The 16797-nt window shown below is 37.7% G+C and overlaps 1 protein-coding gene across 2 annotated transcripts in view; it reads left to right on the top strand.

The window, feature by feature from the left end:
* Myo10A (unconventional myosin 10A) overlaps nt 1-16797 on the top strand; it is a 184391-nt gene that overhangs the window by 156426 nt on the left and 11168 nt on the right. For both annotated transcript variants that reach the window (XM_074179939.1, XM_074179940.1), the window contains exon 18: nt 5609-5841. In XM_074179939.1, the coding sequence (XP_074036040.1) occupies nt 5609-5841 (233 nt within the window). The remainder of the gene's footprint in view (nt 1-5608; nt 5842-16797) is intronic.

Below are 16797 nucleotides of genomic sequence, written 5' to 3'. Positions count from 1 at the left end.
ATTGAAGATACATTGATTGCGTCGAACTGAATTGAATCAATTAATGTATAAATTATAGTTTGGAAAACAAACTGGCAGTATCAGTTAACTGTACAGTCTAGGATGAATTGAAAGTGTGGTTATGGAAAGTTGGCAAATTAATTATGGTGTGTTGGACGAAGACCGTTGGAATTATCAGGTAGGGGGTTATTGAGAAACTTATTGAGTTGTGTTGTTAATTAAATTAGTGATTTATGCCGTAAGATAATGTGTTGTTTTCAATATTTTGCAACTGAATAGTTATAAAAACAAAATCTGAAACGTACTTATACGGGGTGTTTTAACAATTGTCCGATATTTCACATAATAATTCTTTAAGTATTTTTAAAATGAAAACTTTATATGAAATTACATTTTATTTGATCTTTTTTTGCTCTGAAAACACTGTTTAATTCTGAAAAATATCTGGTCTGAATTATATCTATAATGAATGAAATAGATTACCATCTGAATTTCACTTTTTTCATTTTAATATTGTACTGTATTTCAAAATATATTCATGGCAAGTTGTAAGAGTCAGTTGTAATGAAACTAACCTCCATGTTCATTTCCTAATATATTAGAAACATAACTCAATAAAAAAAACAACTCTATATCAAACGTCACTACAAAATTTGAAACGTACCCATACAGAGTGTTGTTTAATAATTGTCCGATATTTCATATTCCCTAAGTATTTTTGAAATAAAAAGTCCATATAGTCCACAAAGCCTTTGTTTTTGTGAAAAAGCACATGTTGTTTGATATTGTTTCTCTCTGAAAACAGTGCTGTATAGGTACAGTTCATCATCTGAATTTCACGTTTTTCCTTTCAGCATTGTACTGAAACAAAATGTATTCAAGTCAAGTTGTGAGAGTCAGCTGTAATGAAACTAGCCTCCATATTTATTTTCCAATATGTCAGAAATATAACTCAAGTGTTAGGAGTCATGCTTAACAACTTGGCTAATATAGGTATGGATAACATTTTGTCAAGGTGCGTAGTTGTTGAAGAAGGAGGATCAGAGCATCTATATCTTTTTGATTTGTTCGGTACTGAAATCGTAAGTAATAACGAATCAGGACTAATGTTTTTCATAAATTATTTTGTACACCTGTGGTTGTGAGCAGTGTTGCTAACCCACTAAAGTTGTATTGCGCGAGTTAGTGTCAAAAATCCACAAAATCCGATCGAAAAACGCCAAACATAAAGTACCCAGATCCAAAAAATAACCATGGTATTCAGGCTTTGATTATACCGGTGATGTCTGTCAGATTTTTTACTATTTCCTGCTTTACCAGCCATGGTCTGTATGTTTTTGGGCCTGACGTATCGTCTGTAACTGCAGCAGATATTATAAGAAGCTATGCGGCAGGCCTCTTGTTTTGAAAAACCAAAGGACTTGTTTTTTGCCGTAACCGAATTAGTGAAGCTGGTTATAAATGGTGAGACACTTTTTTTAAAGGCAAAACACAAGCAATACAGATAAATCCTAAAGGCGCTCTACGATCGGTTCCTGTGCGAAAGTAGCGATTCACATTGGACTTCAATCGCTGCAGATTGAATCCATTTGGAAAAACATTTTCAGGAAGCTTATTCCACATAAATGCAGTTCTCCAAATGAAAGAGTTCTTCAACAGTGAAGTTCGAGGTGTACTGAGTTGAACCTCAAAACGATGAGCATCCACAGCTCGTCGCGTATTTCTGATATGTACCGGTCTCGGTGGAATCAAATGTGCCAAGTCACTTGAACACTTCCCGTGAAAGTATCCATAGAAGAGAGACAAATCTCCAACCTTTCTTCGATGTTCCGGAATATCAAGGTTGCAAGTGATGTTCGCGTCTTCAATCAGACGGATGGCTCTGTTCTAGATGAAATTCAGCAGCTTCAGGTTATGCTTAGGGGCGGATCTCCATACATGAGAACAATACTCCAAAAAAGGTCTAATCTGAGCTTTATAAAGCATCAAAAGTTGCTGAGAGTTTTCTGATTCGGAACAGTGTTACAAGCTTTTGAGAAGCAGCCTCTGCAATTCCAGCGACATGAATGTGCCAAGATATATTGGTGTCGATTTTAACCCCCAACAAACGTGTCGAAGCATAAAGCGGAATTGTCTGTCCTGACATTATTAAATCCGGATCGGAGACATTTATATTTTTGGAGAAAACCGATGCCTGGGTTTTTGTTTTTGATAATCTACAAGGACAAGGACATTGAAGGTACAATAAACGAAAAGTTTCCATGAATCGTTAGTCAATAATTTTTTGTATTCAGTTGCTGACAAATTGACGCTAAACGCTGTACCATTACAAAATATCTCAACTTTCCTGACAAGTACAAACAGTACACTCACTTTTAATTTGAAAGAGACGAACATGGAATAACTGAAAGTGATTATGATAAATATCAATACCAGAAAATCTTATGAAGTGGATGATTATCCCACTGAGTCTACCTGTCTCTGCTTTACTCGCGTTAGTTGAATAAATAAACTGGTCCTCAACTACAAGTATTTCCATCATATTTGAAAACGGTAGTAGTCATTACTCTAAATCAGTGTTTTTCAACCTTTTTCATGACACGACCCCCTTAGTAAGAAAAAATATTATGCGACCCCCCGACCCTTTTCTCATGTACAGGTCGAATCGATGAGCCACACACCAAATGCAAAGTACATCTCTTCCCAAGTACTCTTTCATTCGAGCCCACAAGCCGCTGTGTTTGCCTGTGTTAGCACTTTTTCCATCTGTAGTCAGTCTTGTCAATTTATCTCTAGCATGTTATGTTAAGCAATTCTAAATTACCCAAAACAATATTAATAGATTTCATAAGACCTTCTGCACCTCGCAAACGCGATTTACTTTTACCAAGGAACACAGATTTCATCTCATTATCTTTGGAAATAAATCGGGTTGTTATGAACTTGTTATCCACCTTTAATCAATCCACGGAACCATCTACCTGGATTGAAAAGCATTCTGTGTTTTTCAATTGAATAACCACATTTTCCATCACTACTTCTGTTTAATCTGTTTAAATCAGTTTTTCCGTTAACCAGCTGTCGCCCCCATACGAAAGATAACTCTCAGAAGTTGAGAAACTTGTGCGAACTAAGGACTAACGAGGTCTTATTTTTTAACGTGTGATTCCTAACACTTCCCCTACAACATCAAGCATTTCGCGATATATTACAGCACCGTTTTTCAACGTGTGGGTCGCGACCCCCTGGGGGGGTCTTTATGACAATTATTTGAAATTCGGGTTTACTGTGATTGAGAATAAACCGCAGTGCGTTATTTGCTTTGAAACTTTATCGAGAGAAAGTATGAAGCCATCAAAGTTAGCAAGCCACCTCAACACAAAACATCAAAATGCAAAAAATAAACCCGTGGAATTTTTTGAGAGAAAATGAAAAGCGCTCTTCAACATCAAAAAACTGCTTTAGTACAAATGTCCAACCTAAATCAAAAAGCGTTGCTTGCTAGTTATCGAGTAGCTTTTCGTGTGGCTAAAACAGGAAAACACACAATTGCCGAAAGTTTGATTTTACTGATGGCTTTAGATATAGCAGAAATTATGTTTGGCAAACAAGAAGTAGAAATCTCAAAAGTATACCTCTCTCTGACAATACCATTCAACGCAGGATAAGCGATATGGCGACTGACGTTCGAGACCAAGTCATAAAAAAATAAAAGACAGTACTTTTGTGTCCTTGCAATTTGATGAATCTACGGATATTGCGGGTTGTGCGCAATTTGTCGCTTTTGTGCGTTTTGAATCCAATGAGAAATTAATGGAAGAAATACTATTTTGCAGAGCACTTCCTTCAAACACTACAGGTCAGTGCTTGCATAACATATTCTTTAAAGCTACGCAAAATATGAATATCGATTGGGAATAACAATGCATTGCTATTTGTAGTGATGGAGCAAAAGCTATGACTGGTGCAAAAAGTGGATTATTGCTAGGTTGAAAGAACAAATGCCAAACGCTTCTTGGATGCATTGCTTTCTTCATCGCCAAGCTCTTGCGGCCAAAATCTTGCCACAGGAATACAGTCAAGTTCTAAATATTATTATGAGAAATTGCCAATTCGAGAGGCAAAGTATTGACCAGAGTAATGGAACTCCGAGCTGAACTTTCAATATATTTACAGCAGACCAAGTCGGAATACTCCGAATTTATTTGTGACCCGGATTTTTTCTTGAAATTAGCTGTTCTTTCTGATGTATTTGACCATTCAAATATCTTGAATAAAATTCTTCAAGGGCGAAATGAAAATGTCATCACTGCAAAAGACAAAATACATGGCTTCACAAAGAAAATCGACTTGTGGTCATTCTCTACAAATCAAAACAACTTCGATTCATTTTCGTCGACACAGTCTTATATTAAAGATGTAGGGTGTGATATAAACATCAAGAAGTATATACCTGGTATGAAAACGGTGTTACATAATTCGAAAGAAGAATTATGTCATTACTTTTCTGGGCTGGAGATATCGGAAAACACTGAGCAAAGTTGGAGCTATGAATTCATTTTTAACTGCAGCTATAAATGAAGCGAATTCAACAACTAAGCTGAAAGAAAATCTGCTGGAGTTATCTGCCGATGGGATGTTACACTTGAAATTCAAGTCAGCTTTTGGTTAAAAAGAAAAACAGTATGCCCGGAAATAACAACTGAGGCCTTGAGGTGTTTGATTCCATTTGCCACCTCGTATTTGTGCGAGTTGACATTTAATCAATGGCCCAAATAAAAAGCAAGCAAAGAAATCACTTAAATTTAGAAAATGACTTAATTCTCAGTGTAGCAAACACGGAACCACGATGGGAAGAATTGATTTATTGAAAACAAGCGCAACTTTCGCATTATTAGGAGTGACGAGTAGACGAAGGCTTTAATTTTTTGTTAATTTTTTTGTATTAATATGTACACATTTTTATCAGTATATGCTTTTTGTTAACATTTTCTCAATAAATAAACTTTTTACTGAGGTAGTTTTTTATCCTTGCGCGACCCACCTATAGAAGCATCGCGACCCCCTATACGGTGCTCTAAATGAAGGTTGTGATATTGAAGATTCATCCAATTTTATACCCATTTCTTTCTTAACAATGTTATGAGGTTCATACACTGACGAACTTTTCAATTCATCTTCGTCCTACATAAAAAAGCACTCAGCTACGAATGGAAGGGATTTATGTAAGTCACCCTTTATGGAACATGAAATATTGACATAACCTCCTATATTGATTCAAGAAACATTTTATTGTGATATTTTCAATAAACACTTCTACAAAAACGCAACACGTGTTTCGCTAACAGTCCACTAGATAGCGTAAGTTTAATGTTTTATGGAGGGTATAAAAATTCGGCATTTTCATTTTTTGTATTATGAAGACACTGAAGCTTTATTTACGATTCCTAGCAGTTTTTAGAGCTTTAATGGGTACTTGTTGAAATAAAAAAAAATTACAACTGAAATTTCAATATTTCGGTTGTTCTACTGATGTCGGTTGATACAAAAAAAGTTTCACCAGACGAATTTTTCATTGAACATAATGGATATTTTTATATTGTTACAGATCCAAATGAAAGCATCAAGGGAAGCAACCTCACCGCAGAGGACAAGATCGCCGCCAATGGAAAGACTGGACATGATAACGAACAATCCTAGACAAAGCAACATTATTCACGATATCCCCCAGAGGCCGCCTCCAAGGGGGGAGGGTTCACAATCGCCCAGCAGTCCTACGCCCCCAACGGGAAAATATTCCTTGATGCAGTTCGCGTTGCATAACTTCAGGCAGAGTACAGAGTGAGTAGTAGTAAAAAAGTAATCTGCTTCGTTGGGAATGTATACATTGAATAGGTGTGAGCCACAATAAATCCTCGCGGGTGGAGGGTGCAGTGGAGGGTCGAATAGAACCACTCACCGTGTGGGAGATTAACTGAAGAAGGATCTATTGTGAAATAGAAGAGACAGTTAATATTATTTTTATTATTAACTGACGGTTACACAAAGTAAAGGCAGATTGAACTTCATTCAAGGGATATTTCTACAGGATATCAATATATAGGAAAGTAATTTCTGGGTTCATTTAGAAAAAAAAATCAAAAACGTCACTAGTGAGACTAGTGAGATCCAAGTACTTGGCTGAATATAAAAAATATACAGAAACATACACTTACGCCTGTTGAAAAAGTTAGGTTAATTTTTATTTTCCTCAGAAAAATAATTAATTATTCATCAATATCTATTATCTCCCCTTCAAATTGGTCCCCTCAGATATGACATACTTGTGCGAGTGTTTTTCCAATCTTAAAGCAGTTCTTATATGTACTTTTTGCTATGATCTTGAACTATCTCAGCGATTCGGTTTTAATCTCCTAAATAGTTGCAAAATGCCATCCTTTTATGGGGCTCATCAATCTTGGGAAGAAAAAAAGTTGAAGGGGGCCAAATCTGGTGAATACAGTGGCTGAGACATGTATTTGGTCAAAAAATTACGAACAAACCATAATGAGTGAGCAGGTGCGTTATCGTGGTGCAAAAGCCACGAATTGTTTTCCAAAATACCAAACACGTTCTTCGTATTGCTTCTCGTAAGTGACGCATAACTTCAAGATAATATTCCTTATTGACCGTACGACCATATGGCAGGAACTTCTGATGCACTACGCTACGGCAATCGAAAAAAACAGTAAGCAAAATCTTGACATTTAATCGAACCTGGCTTGCTTTTTTTTGAACTTGTCTCTCCTGGGTTCTTCTATTGGGACGATTGGACTTTGGTTTAGATGTTATAGTCATATATCCATGATTCAGCACCAGTTGACGTCATTCAACAATTCCTGAGCGATGCTCATGCAACTGTTATTTTGGTCAGAGTTCGGCAATTTTGGACCGAACTTTACTGGCACACGCTTCATTAAAATAAATTCAAAAAAATTGAATGACATGTGCCAACCGATATGCCGACATTCTCTGCAACTTCTCTAATAGTGATTCGATGATTCTCTATAAAAATTGTCTTCACTTTCCCAATATTTTCATCGTCATTCGCATATTTTTGTCCTACTGTGGAAAGTTTGTACCACTTTCAAAAATGTTTCTGACTCAGGGTGCAATCACCGTATGCCACTGTCAACATTTCAAGTATTTTTGAGCACTTAATTCAATTTCTTTCACAAAATATGATGCAAATTCTTTGATGCATGTTTTTTTGACAAGAGAAAATAGCCAAACACGCAAAACACTTCTAACTTTTATGCCTCTCACAACAAACTAAATATGCTAAACAGCTGAAACTGTGGACATATATTCGAGACGAGTGTACCAACATGAAAAAAAAGAAAATTTCTAATTTTATCATTGACTCACACAATAAAATGCATTCTTTTTTACACGCTTTATATTATCTTTACCTGCATGTATGTATGTTTATTTGTTTGTAACTTTCCTTTTCAATTCATATCGAGATCTGTATTTGACAGAATTATCGACATTATTGCTTGATCTATTCGCGGGTAGATGGCGCTATACGTAACCTCCTTGATATATCAACATTATTGCTTGATCTATTCGCGGGCAGATGGCGCTGTACGCAACCTCCTTGATATAATTCGAACTCACTTTATATGTATTTCTTCATTTGAAAAAAGGATTCTCATTTATTAACACGCGCGCCTGCTGCTCTATTTGTAACCCTCCTTTGCGCGCCTGCTGTCTTGAGCTTGGTTTGTGTTTTTGGGGGGTAGGGAGAAGACCCCTACCCCCCAACCTAGGTCCAACGCGAGTGGGTCTATTCGACCCTCTACCGCAACCCGCCTATTCACACTCGACCAAATAAACCCAGCTTCTTAACGAAGCCGATTAGTTTGTATGGTGAGTGGTCTTTCAGGTCAGATGGTAAGAGTACGGCTCTGCCGAACTATAAAAACCTCTTTCAGTCCCCAGCGGGGCAGGCACAAAGTATGTGCTATGCTGTTTCTTCATTTTCCAAACAGAGGCGACACACACTGTCTTACGACAGTCCGAGTCTCTGCATATGATGATTCAAATGGCAGTTACCTGTAAGAAGGCCTGTTAGACATCGTAGTTCATCCCTACTGTAGTCCAACAACTGTTTGGTATCAAGCTTCGAAGGGTGAATTAACGCCTTGGAGTGAGCCAATCCCGGAAGATTCTGCCAGAGTTTCATAAATCTTTTTGGCATCTAGGTGTTCAAACTTTATTTGGCAAAGCCAAAAGCGATGCCAATGACAGGTTCTGGTCCGATGATGCTTCTTACAGCACCCTCCTTTGCAGGGGAGTCAGCAGCCTCATTGTCTTTCAGGCCAGTATGACCAGGAATCCAGACCAAAGACAATCTGTTAAGTCTTCCTATCGAGGATAGTCGTCCTAGGTCTGCGACTGAAAACACCTGCACCAGAACAGGAAGGTCTTTTTGATGCATCTCTGAACCAACAACTAATTGCTCTCAATATTTCCTTCTCCTCCGGGAGAAGAAATATTAGAGGGGGTGGGCGGTCTTTGTTTTGATTATTTTTGATGACACAGGGGGCGGAGGGTCTAGATGGTGATTACGACGGCAGTAGTTATTTACTTTTTTACACATATGGCAACGCCACATTGTCTATGTTTGAAAAATGAAAAATGCATGTAACAATGTTTATGTAAGCATGAGAGAGGGGGAGTAGAGGTTTGTTCACTTTTGCTGACAAGTATAGTTGGGGGGGGGGTAAATAAGTGAATAATTGTAATAAATATGCTTACGTCATACTTGAAAGGCCCCTTTGAAAATCTGTCAGGTCTTCTGAGTATGCTCGCAGACTATATGTGAAAAATTGCTGGTACTTTTGCTTTTATTCTTTCAATTTTTCTCAAAGATACTGTAAGTGAAGTAGATATCTTCCACAGGGTTGCTATTATTGAAACTCGAAGGACCACTTATGTATCTAACTTGGTTTTACTTTTTAATTTGGTCTAGACGTTGGCTTTGTTTGATATAAAAACGAGAAGATAATTTTTGTACTGTCAACAACTTTTCCTTCATTTGAGTACTACCCTCTCAATTGTTTTTTATACAGGGTCAAACAGGAAAATTGACCCAAACATACTCTAAAATCAAACAAACAGAATGAACAAAGACAAACTTTTTGAATTGGACATCCGCAGGAACAATTATATCAATTTCTTTCAAAGTCTGGATCAATTGACAAAAATAACACCGGCACGGCATATTATGGCTTGGAAAAAGTGTGTGCTGTAGACATTGAAGGGACCACCCCACAAAAATATATTTTTGAAATCACAGAAAAATTAATCACCCTGTACATCTGGTACTGTTTTGAAAACGTTGTCGTATACTTGCTAATACGAATTGTTGTGACATCTGGTATATGGATACGATTAACAAAAAGTGTTCTATATATTTTTTTGGTTTGGAGTTATCACTTTTGTTTGAAAATAGTGTTTTGCAAGTATTTGAAAAATCGTTGAAATCACCCACACTTTGTTGACATCTATCATTATAATTTGAATATCTGTTGAAGCAGACAATTCGAGTGAAATATTTTTTTTTCAATTTTTCCAAATGACTGAAGAGCCTATGAACAAACAATGACTATGTTTTCAATTCACATCAGAGCAAATTCTTGGTGAGAAAGCTTCCTTTTGAATGCAATTTGCAGTATTTATTAATTGAATGTGTAAAGAACATTCATTAATTTGGAATAACCAGATACGTGTCTATAATTTCCCATCATTAAAATCATGGGATATACACGCAAGTACAATAATCGGTTAACAAAATTTCACATGTTTTCCCTTCCACGAATCATACTTTTTCACCTACTCAATACATAAAAACATTAATTAACAATTTCATAGGGTTAATCGGACGGTGAGCACTTTGTTTAACCAACTGAAACAATAAGCACAGGATGTGTATTCATATTGTGAAAAATTAGAAAGCATAATAAAGTTGCGTTCTTTCTCTTCATATTTTTATGATTTATTTTTATAAAACCTATGTTTAGTTTAACTATGCTCCGTCTTAGTGAAAGACATAATTAAATTCGTGTGTTCTATTTGAGGATATAGTGATGAAGGTAATCGATTCTAAAGTAGAGAATTAAGATAATGAAACATCTCAATATAATTCGCTACGTTTGGCTTCATTGAATAAATAACTAGTGTTATGTTGTCTGATTATAACCGTTTTTATTGGGAATGCATTCCTCATTTATAACCTGGCAAATGTACTGTTTTTTAACTGTATAGAGACATACCATGAATGAATTGTTGTTTCGATATTCTAAAGTTTTATAAAGGAAGAAGAAAAATATCACCATTGTGTATGCATAAAAAATTTATTGCCAGTTGTCTTAGCTGTCTGTAATAAATAAATGAAAGGACTTCATGATCTGTTGACAGTAAATTTTATTACAATGATGGACTTTACTTAATTTTTTCTCTTTGTTCCTACCTTATCAAACATCAAAAGATATACTTTTTTAAGTTATTTCATGATATATTCATGAAATTGCTCTTTGTCGGCATTCACATTTTGGATCCAATAAGCGTTTGAAAAACACCTTTTTCTACGCACTCGAACTGTAAAAAACAGTATCATTGAAATAACCTACACAAGTTCGTAACATGTGGCTTTCGAAACAATTTAAAATATCAGCGAGACGATGCAGATGCCTTTCATTTGTTTTTCTACACTGTGCAGCATGTGAATGAAACACTCTCATAATCTCTGAAACTGAACCACAAATGCATTAAGAATGGGCAAACCCGTTACTTGATGGAAATTATTAACCCTATCCATGATAATAATTACACAATATTCACAAGCATTTTTATTTCTAGAAGCGTTTCGCTAACACCGTTGCTTCCTCAGTAGAAAGAAGCTACCGAGAAAGCTACGTGATTGGCTATCATGATTTCATTCAGAATGGAGCCCAGCTCCCTTACCCCTTAAACGTGTTGTTCGTCAAGGAGACAAACAAGATCACTCACTGAAGCATATTGATGGTAAGAAGGTTTTCAGTTATCCAAACCGCCCATTACGATGTACCTCAATCTGGTTGGGGTGTTAAAGTTATTTACCCGTTAACGAAGGATATGATCCTTTTCGATACAGAAATTATGACACTCGGCGGAGTGTGGTGGCCTTCTGTATCGAAAAGGGTTGTCTAAAGCATAATCTATAGCTTCCCTGGTCGGTCGGTATAGAGGCGGTTCGACGTGGGTGCCTTGTTCACTCACACGAATTGACTGCCGTGTTGGTCGGTGGTTCAAGACCTAGTCTGAACGATCGATTTTCACTTGCTATCGTCCAACCCTTGTTAGGAATCACACGTTAAAAGATAACACCTCGTTAATCCTTATCTCGCACAAGTTTCGACTTCTGAGGGTTGTCGTTCGTAGGGGTGCGACAGCTGGTTATCGTAAAAACAGTTTTTTTTAAAACTAACGGGATATCGTGAGTGTCCGCATTATCGAGAACTCGCCGATTCCTCGACTGAATGGACTGTTGGATGGAAAGCAGCTGAAAATCACTGCGGATGGCTTCATGTCGTACGAACCACGGAGCATTCACTATTATCCGTAGTATCTTGTTTTGTAATCTCTCCAACTTAGAGATACTCGTAGTAGCGGTTTGTCCCCAGATGCCTGAAGCATCCATGTAGATCGTGTTATAGATCAAAACCTTGCTTTTGAGGTCGAGTTTGGACTCAAGATGATCAAAGAGTACAGATTAGAAATCCGCTCCTCACGTGTTCGATGTGCGGGATCCAGGTGAGCCTGCGCTCTATCGAAAGACTGAGGTTCTTTACCAGCGGTTTCCAATCGATTTCCCTTCCAGAAATCCTCCCATGGTTATTGCATGAATTTTATTCGGGACCACTGTGATCTTCCAATCGAAGTACCATCGCTCGAGGTCGTTCAATGCGCATTGCATATAGAGGACCCGAGCTCACGACTCATGAAAGAAGCGGAAAGATATGTACCTTCATACCCTCGGAACTTGGAAGGTCGCTGGTGTACAAGGAGTACAACGTATAAGAAGGTACGGCCCTCTATGACACTCCAGCGAGAATATCTCTTCTATCAGACATGAAGTCCTCTACTCTGGTCTGAAAGGTCGTACCCTTCAAAAAGAACCAGATCTACCATATCAGGCCTCAAGCAGTTTGTGAAAAAGGCTTTTCTGCCAAACACGGTAGAAGGCTTTCGAATAATCGAAGAGAACCAGGTGAACACTCTTATTGTTGTTGAGCTCCTTGATTGTGTTTTCAACCAACATCAAAGCCTGTAACTCGGTGGAGTGGTCCCTCCATAAACCAAATCGATCGTCAGGTAGAATATTTTGGTCCTCGACTCCTTCATTGAGCCTCTGCAGGGCGACTGTTTCAGCCAGCTCAGCCGCTGAGGAGAGCACATTGATCGGGCTATTTCTGGATCATCACGACCGCATGTGAACCGAGATCGGTCTGTGATAACCCCGGACGGGGTTATCACAGACCGTAACGCTAATGTAGTCCGGATAACGGACTACATTAGCGTTACAAAAAACGATCTTCAGAGATTTAGGCAATGTAGGTTGTCTAGACATTAACAAGATCCAGTTAGCACGTTAGTGTTCACCGGAAACATTTGAATAAGTACGGGGAATTTAGCAAATAACTTTTTCATCTGGTCCAGTGCGAAACAGATGTCCAAAACCTCCTGTGTCTGAGATGAGTGCTCGGATCGAGAGGGTGTCGGGTTTGATGAACTGCTTGCACCTTTCGATGTAGGTTCGAAAAGCTAACCTCGGCCTGGGTATATCCAGATCCCGCGGATTTCTCTGAGGGGCCTGGCTTTCTCGAGACGGCGGTGGACCCCCTGGCTTTTCGTTGTACTTTGGGTTACTCCAGGCAGATGCGGTAGTTTGCCGTGTGTCCCCCCTTGCAGCTGTTTTACTTCGGGTGGTCAGTCCTAGGTATCTTACAGGTAAGATGCCTGCCGGCGTATTTGACACAGATTAGATTAGAATAGATCAATATGGGGCTTCTGTGCTGAACAGCCACTACACTGCGACCTTTGCAGGTCTATTGTGTGTGTCCCCTCATGTATGCTAGAGTTCCTTGTCTAGGCTCATCCTTGTAACTAGACTACATAGGCCAGACCTCAAGTTCCCCATATATTGAGAGGGTTGTGGTTTTTTCTCTGCTAATGTTGCAAACCTTATCCTTGACAGACCTTCGCAATGGCATAGTATATGTACGGAGGTTTCCTTATCCTCTTGGCAAAGCCTGCATAGGGCTGTGTCTGCCAGTCCGATGTTGTTCATGTGTTTGTTGAGTCTACAGTGTCCCGTCAATAGCCCGACCAGAACTCTAGTTGATCCCCTATTCAGACTTAGTAACTACTCCGTGAATTTTGGCGATGGCTCTTTAATGAACTCTTTGGCCTGTCTCATACCCATTTGACACTGCCATGAAATTTCGCTGTCAGTTACCGATGCGTTGATGTCGGTGGTACTGACCCAACGAAGTTTCTAGATGCTGGGGTTTGACCTGAATTCTCACATTCAGTAGGTCTGTGTTTCTGATCCTCGCCGACAAGAACAAAGGCAGAGGCAACGGTTTGGTACCTCGTTTCATTCAGGTAACTGGGGTAAGGTCAAAGCCCCTACTTTCGAGCTCCTCACGAACATCGGAGATGTCCAGGTGCTCAAGAACGCCCCTGAAGACGGCTCTAATTTGCCGATCTTCAGAAGCTTGGCCAACCTTGATTACATCATGGAGATTTGACTGCTTTGGAGAAGTTTATTTTCTCCTTCGCAGCGAGCTTCTTGAGTGGCACCCATTAGTCCTTCTGACGGACAGTGATAGGTGGATCTTACACTTTCTCAAGAGCTGAGGGTTTGTTCAGCTACTTCTCGGTAGGAGAGATGGCCTTCTGGGTTTTGTTTAGGTTATGAACAGTGCTTCTGGTGGCTACCGAGGCGTGATCATTCGTCTCGTTGTGGGTACTATCCATTTGCATGGCGATGACATCTCCTCTCACGAAGACGTCATCTATGGGATCGACACAGAACTCAATATCGACTTACCCTTTGAAATAGACAATAGAGTAATTACGCAGACTAGGTTACTAAGACTAGGCTAGTTAAATCACAACATTTTCCTCTCAATAATTGTAGATATTATTACTCGTTCTTTATATCCGAATGTGCAACAAAAAATATATTGAATTGTTGAAATATTGGATGTAGTTTTCAGTTATTCATTCCATTGTTGAACACACTATCAATCTAATTCACATTTTCACATTGAACTTTTTTTTCAATTGAATTTTCAACTTCTTTGGTCTCAGTTATAGACATTAAATTTTTTCTAATCCATGCTCGATAGTTTAGTTTCTAATTGTGGTAATCAATAGTCAAGTAGATGTAGATGTAGAAATAGAATAGAAGAATGTAACCTGTATTAGATATCACAGTGCAAAATTGGCCAAGTAAAAAAGTTTTATTGGGTTGAAATAATTTCTTTGATGCAGCTCAGAGACTGGCTAAATTTAAAATCTTCCTTTTTTAAACTTTTAAACGTACCTAATATAATTGTTTCACGTACGAGATAATATTTTTGACGAATAGTAGTAGATAGTTTAACATGATCATCTGGTGATCGCAAATTTGAAACCACTCATCCTAATAATTTGAGTGTTGTATACATACATACATATTTCATTAGGATGGAGCATCGATTATTTATTCTAGGCCAGAACGGAATTCTGAAGTAGGGTTAATAAAGTGGCCATATGTTGGAGTTGTATTATTGACAGCAAACTGGTCATTAGAAATCTGGTAAACAGCTGTACTGTATCCGACACAAAAATATATTCATTTGTGGTTCAGGTGAAGATTATTATTTACACATTATAGTGAATTTCATGAATTATCCTAACTAGGCGGATAGTTAAGGTCCATCAAAGAATTATTGAAGTTCGGTAATGTTTCTCCAATTCAATGCTTATATATGCTGTTCATGTAAAAGTGTCAACTACAGGAGAAGGGGCTATTGGTTACTTATATTTTCATTGTTTTATCATATTCACTTATAAACTGTTCATTGAACTAACTATTGAGAATATCCTTGGAACACTAAACATTTCGACTATAGTATCGATCCATATTTTGAATTATTACTTTGAATAATAGAAGTGAAATTCTATAAATTTTAACACGATTTAATAACACGAGACTAAGTTTCAACTTCGTGATGGGAAGTCATAAAAATAAACATAAATTAACATTAAACCGTCCATTTCTATTAAGAGAGTCAATAATATAAATTCAGACAAATTTATGTAGTGATGAAAAGTGACTTGAAGATTTTGTTAGTTGCAGATGAATATTAACAAGCTGATATGACCTAATACGTATGTAATTCCACTCGCAAACTACTGTGTTATGTATTTAGATTTTTTGGTATCACTTATCAACTTATATTGCCAATGGCATTACTAATATCATTCGTTGAATGTAATGTTTCGTTTGATTTAAAGTCTACTTTGTTGAAATTGAGTTCTTGGGTAGCAAGCATACGAGGGGTACTATTTATATTTCCGAAATAGCAAATAATGATAGATAGATACATAGACATTTATTGGTCATACACCTATTTAAATTGGATTTGATAAGTCAAACACAGAACGATGTTGAAAAAATAAAACAATAAAACACTTTTGAAAACATTTCAAACCAAGCAACACTGAAAGTGGGTACACAGTACACTGTTCAGCAGGATCTACTCCGGCGGCCATATTCAATATAATTTTATATTCAATATAATGTAATTGTGATGCACTGTTTGAAACCTTCGGTGTAGTAATGAATACTACTGGAGTTTTTTCCCAATACCAAACCGTTATTTTAAGACCTCGACACGTGTTTCGATAACCAAGAGGAAGATCAAACTAAATATACTTATCCTTATTTATAGGTATAAGGATAACATTGTGAGTATATTTAGTTTAATCTTCTCCTTGGAGATGATCACTTGGTGGTTGAAACACGTGTCGAGGTGTTAAAATAATGGTTTGGTGTTGGGAAAAAACTGTAGTAATATTTACAGCGAATAATAACAAACATTTGTTAATGAAAATGGCTTTATTGTTTTTTCAAATATTTCCCTTGATGATCAATACACTTTTGCATTCGTTCAAACCATTTGTCAACGCAGTTTTTCCATTTCTCTTGAGACACCTCCAAAACATGGCTCCAAAACTTGGTTTTTGAACGCTTCAACTGCTTCTTGGCGCTCGCAAATCGTTGACCACGCAGTTCACTTTTGATATTCGGAAACAATAAGTTATTGGGTGCTAAATCAGGATTGTGAGGAGGATGAGTCATCAATTCGATATCATGTCAGTGTCATGATGGAGAATAATTCGTTTTCGGCGGTTAGTTTTACGAATTTCTCCGAAGACTTCCGGCAAACAAATAGTCGTGTACCACTCAGAATTGACCGTTCTACGTTGCTCAAGCGGAACAGTGGCCACATAACCCATTCGATCGAAGAAACAGGCGACTATTTGCTTCGCTGTGCTTCCTCCACGAACAACTTCTGTTGGATTTAGCTCGTCTTGGAATGACCATACGGTCGATTACTGTTTTGTTTCCGGCTTATAGATACGCATATATCCATGATTCGTCACCTGTTACGATTTTATACACATCTTTTGAAGCACCACGGTCGAACTTTTCTA

Source organism: Leptinotarsa decemlineata, unplaced genomic scaffold (assembly GCF_025532065.1).
Source record: "Leptinotarsa decemlineata unplaced genomic scaffold, Ldec_3_MD MMD2_tig00026282_RagTag_RagTag, whole genome shotgun sequence".
Lineage (NCBI taxonomy): Eukaryota > Metazoa > Arthropoda > Insecta > Coleoptera > Chrysomelidae > Leptinotarsa > Leptinotarsa decemlineata.
This window is presented reverse-complemented; position numbering and strand designations above follow the sequence as displayed.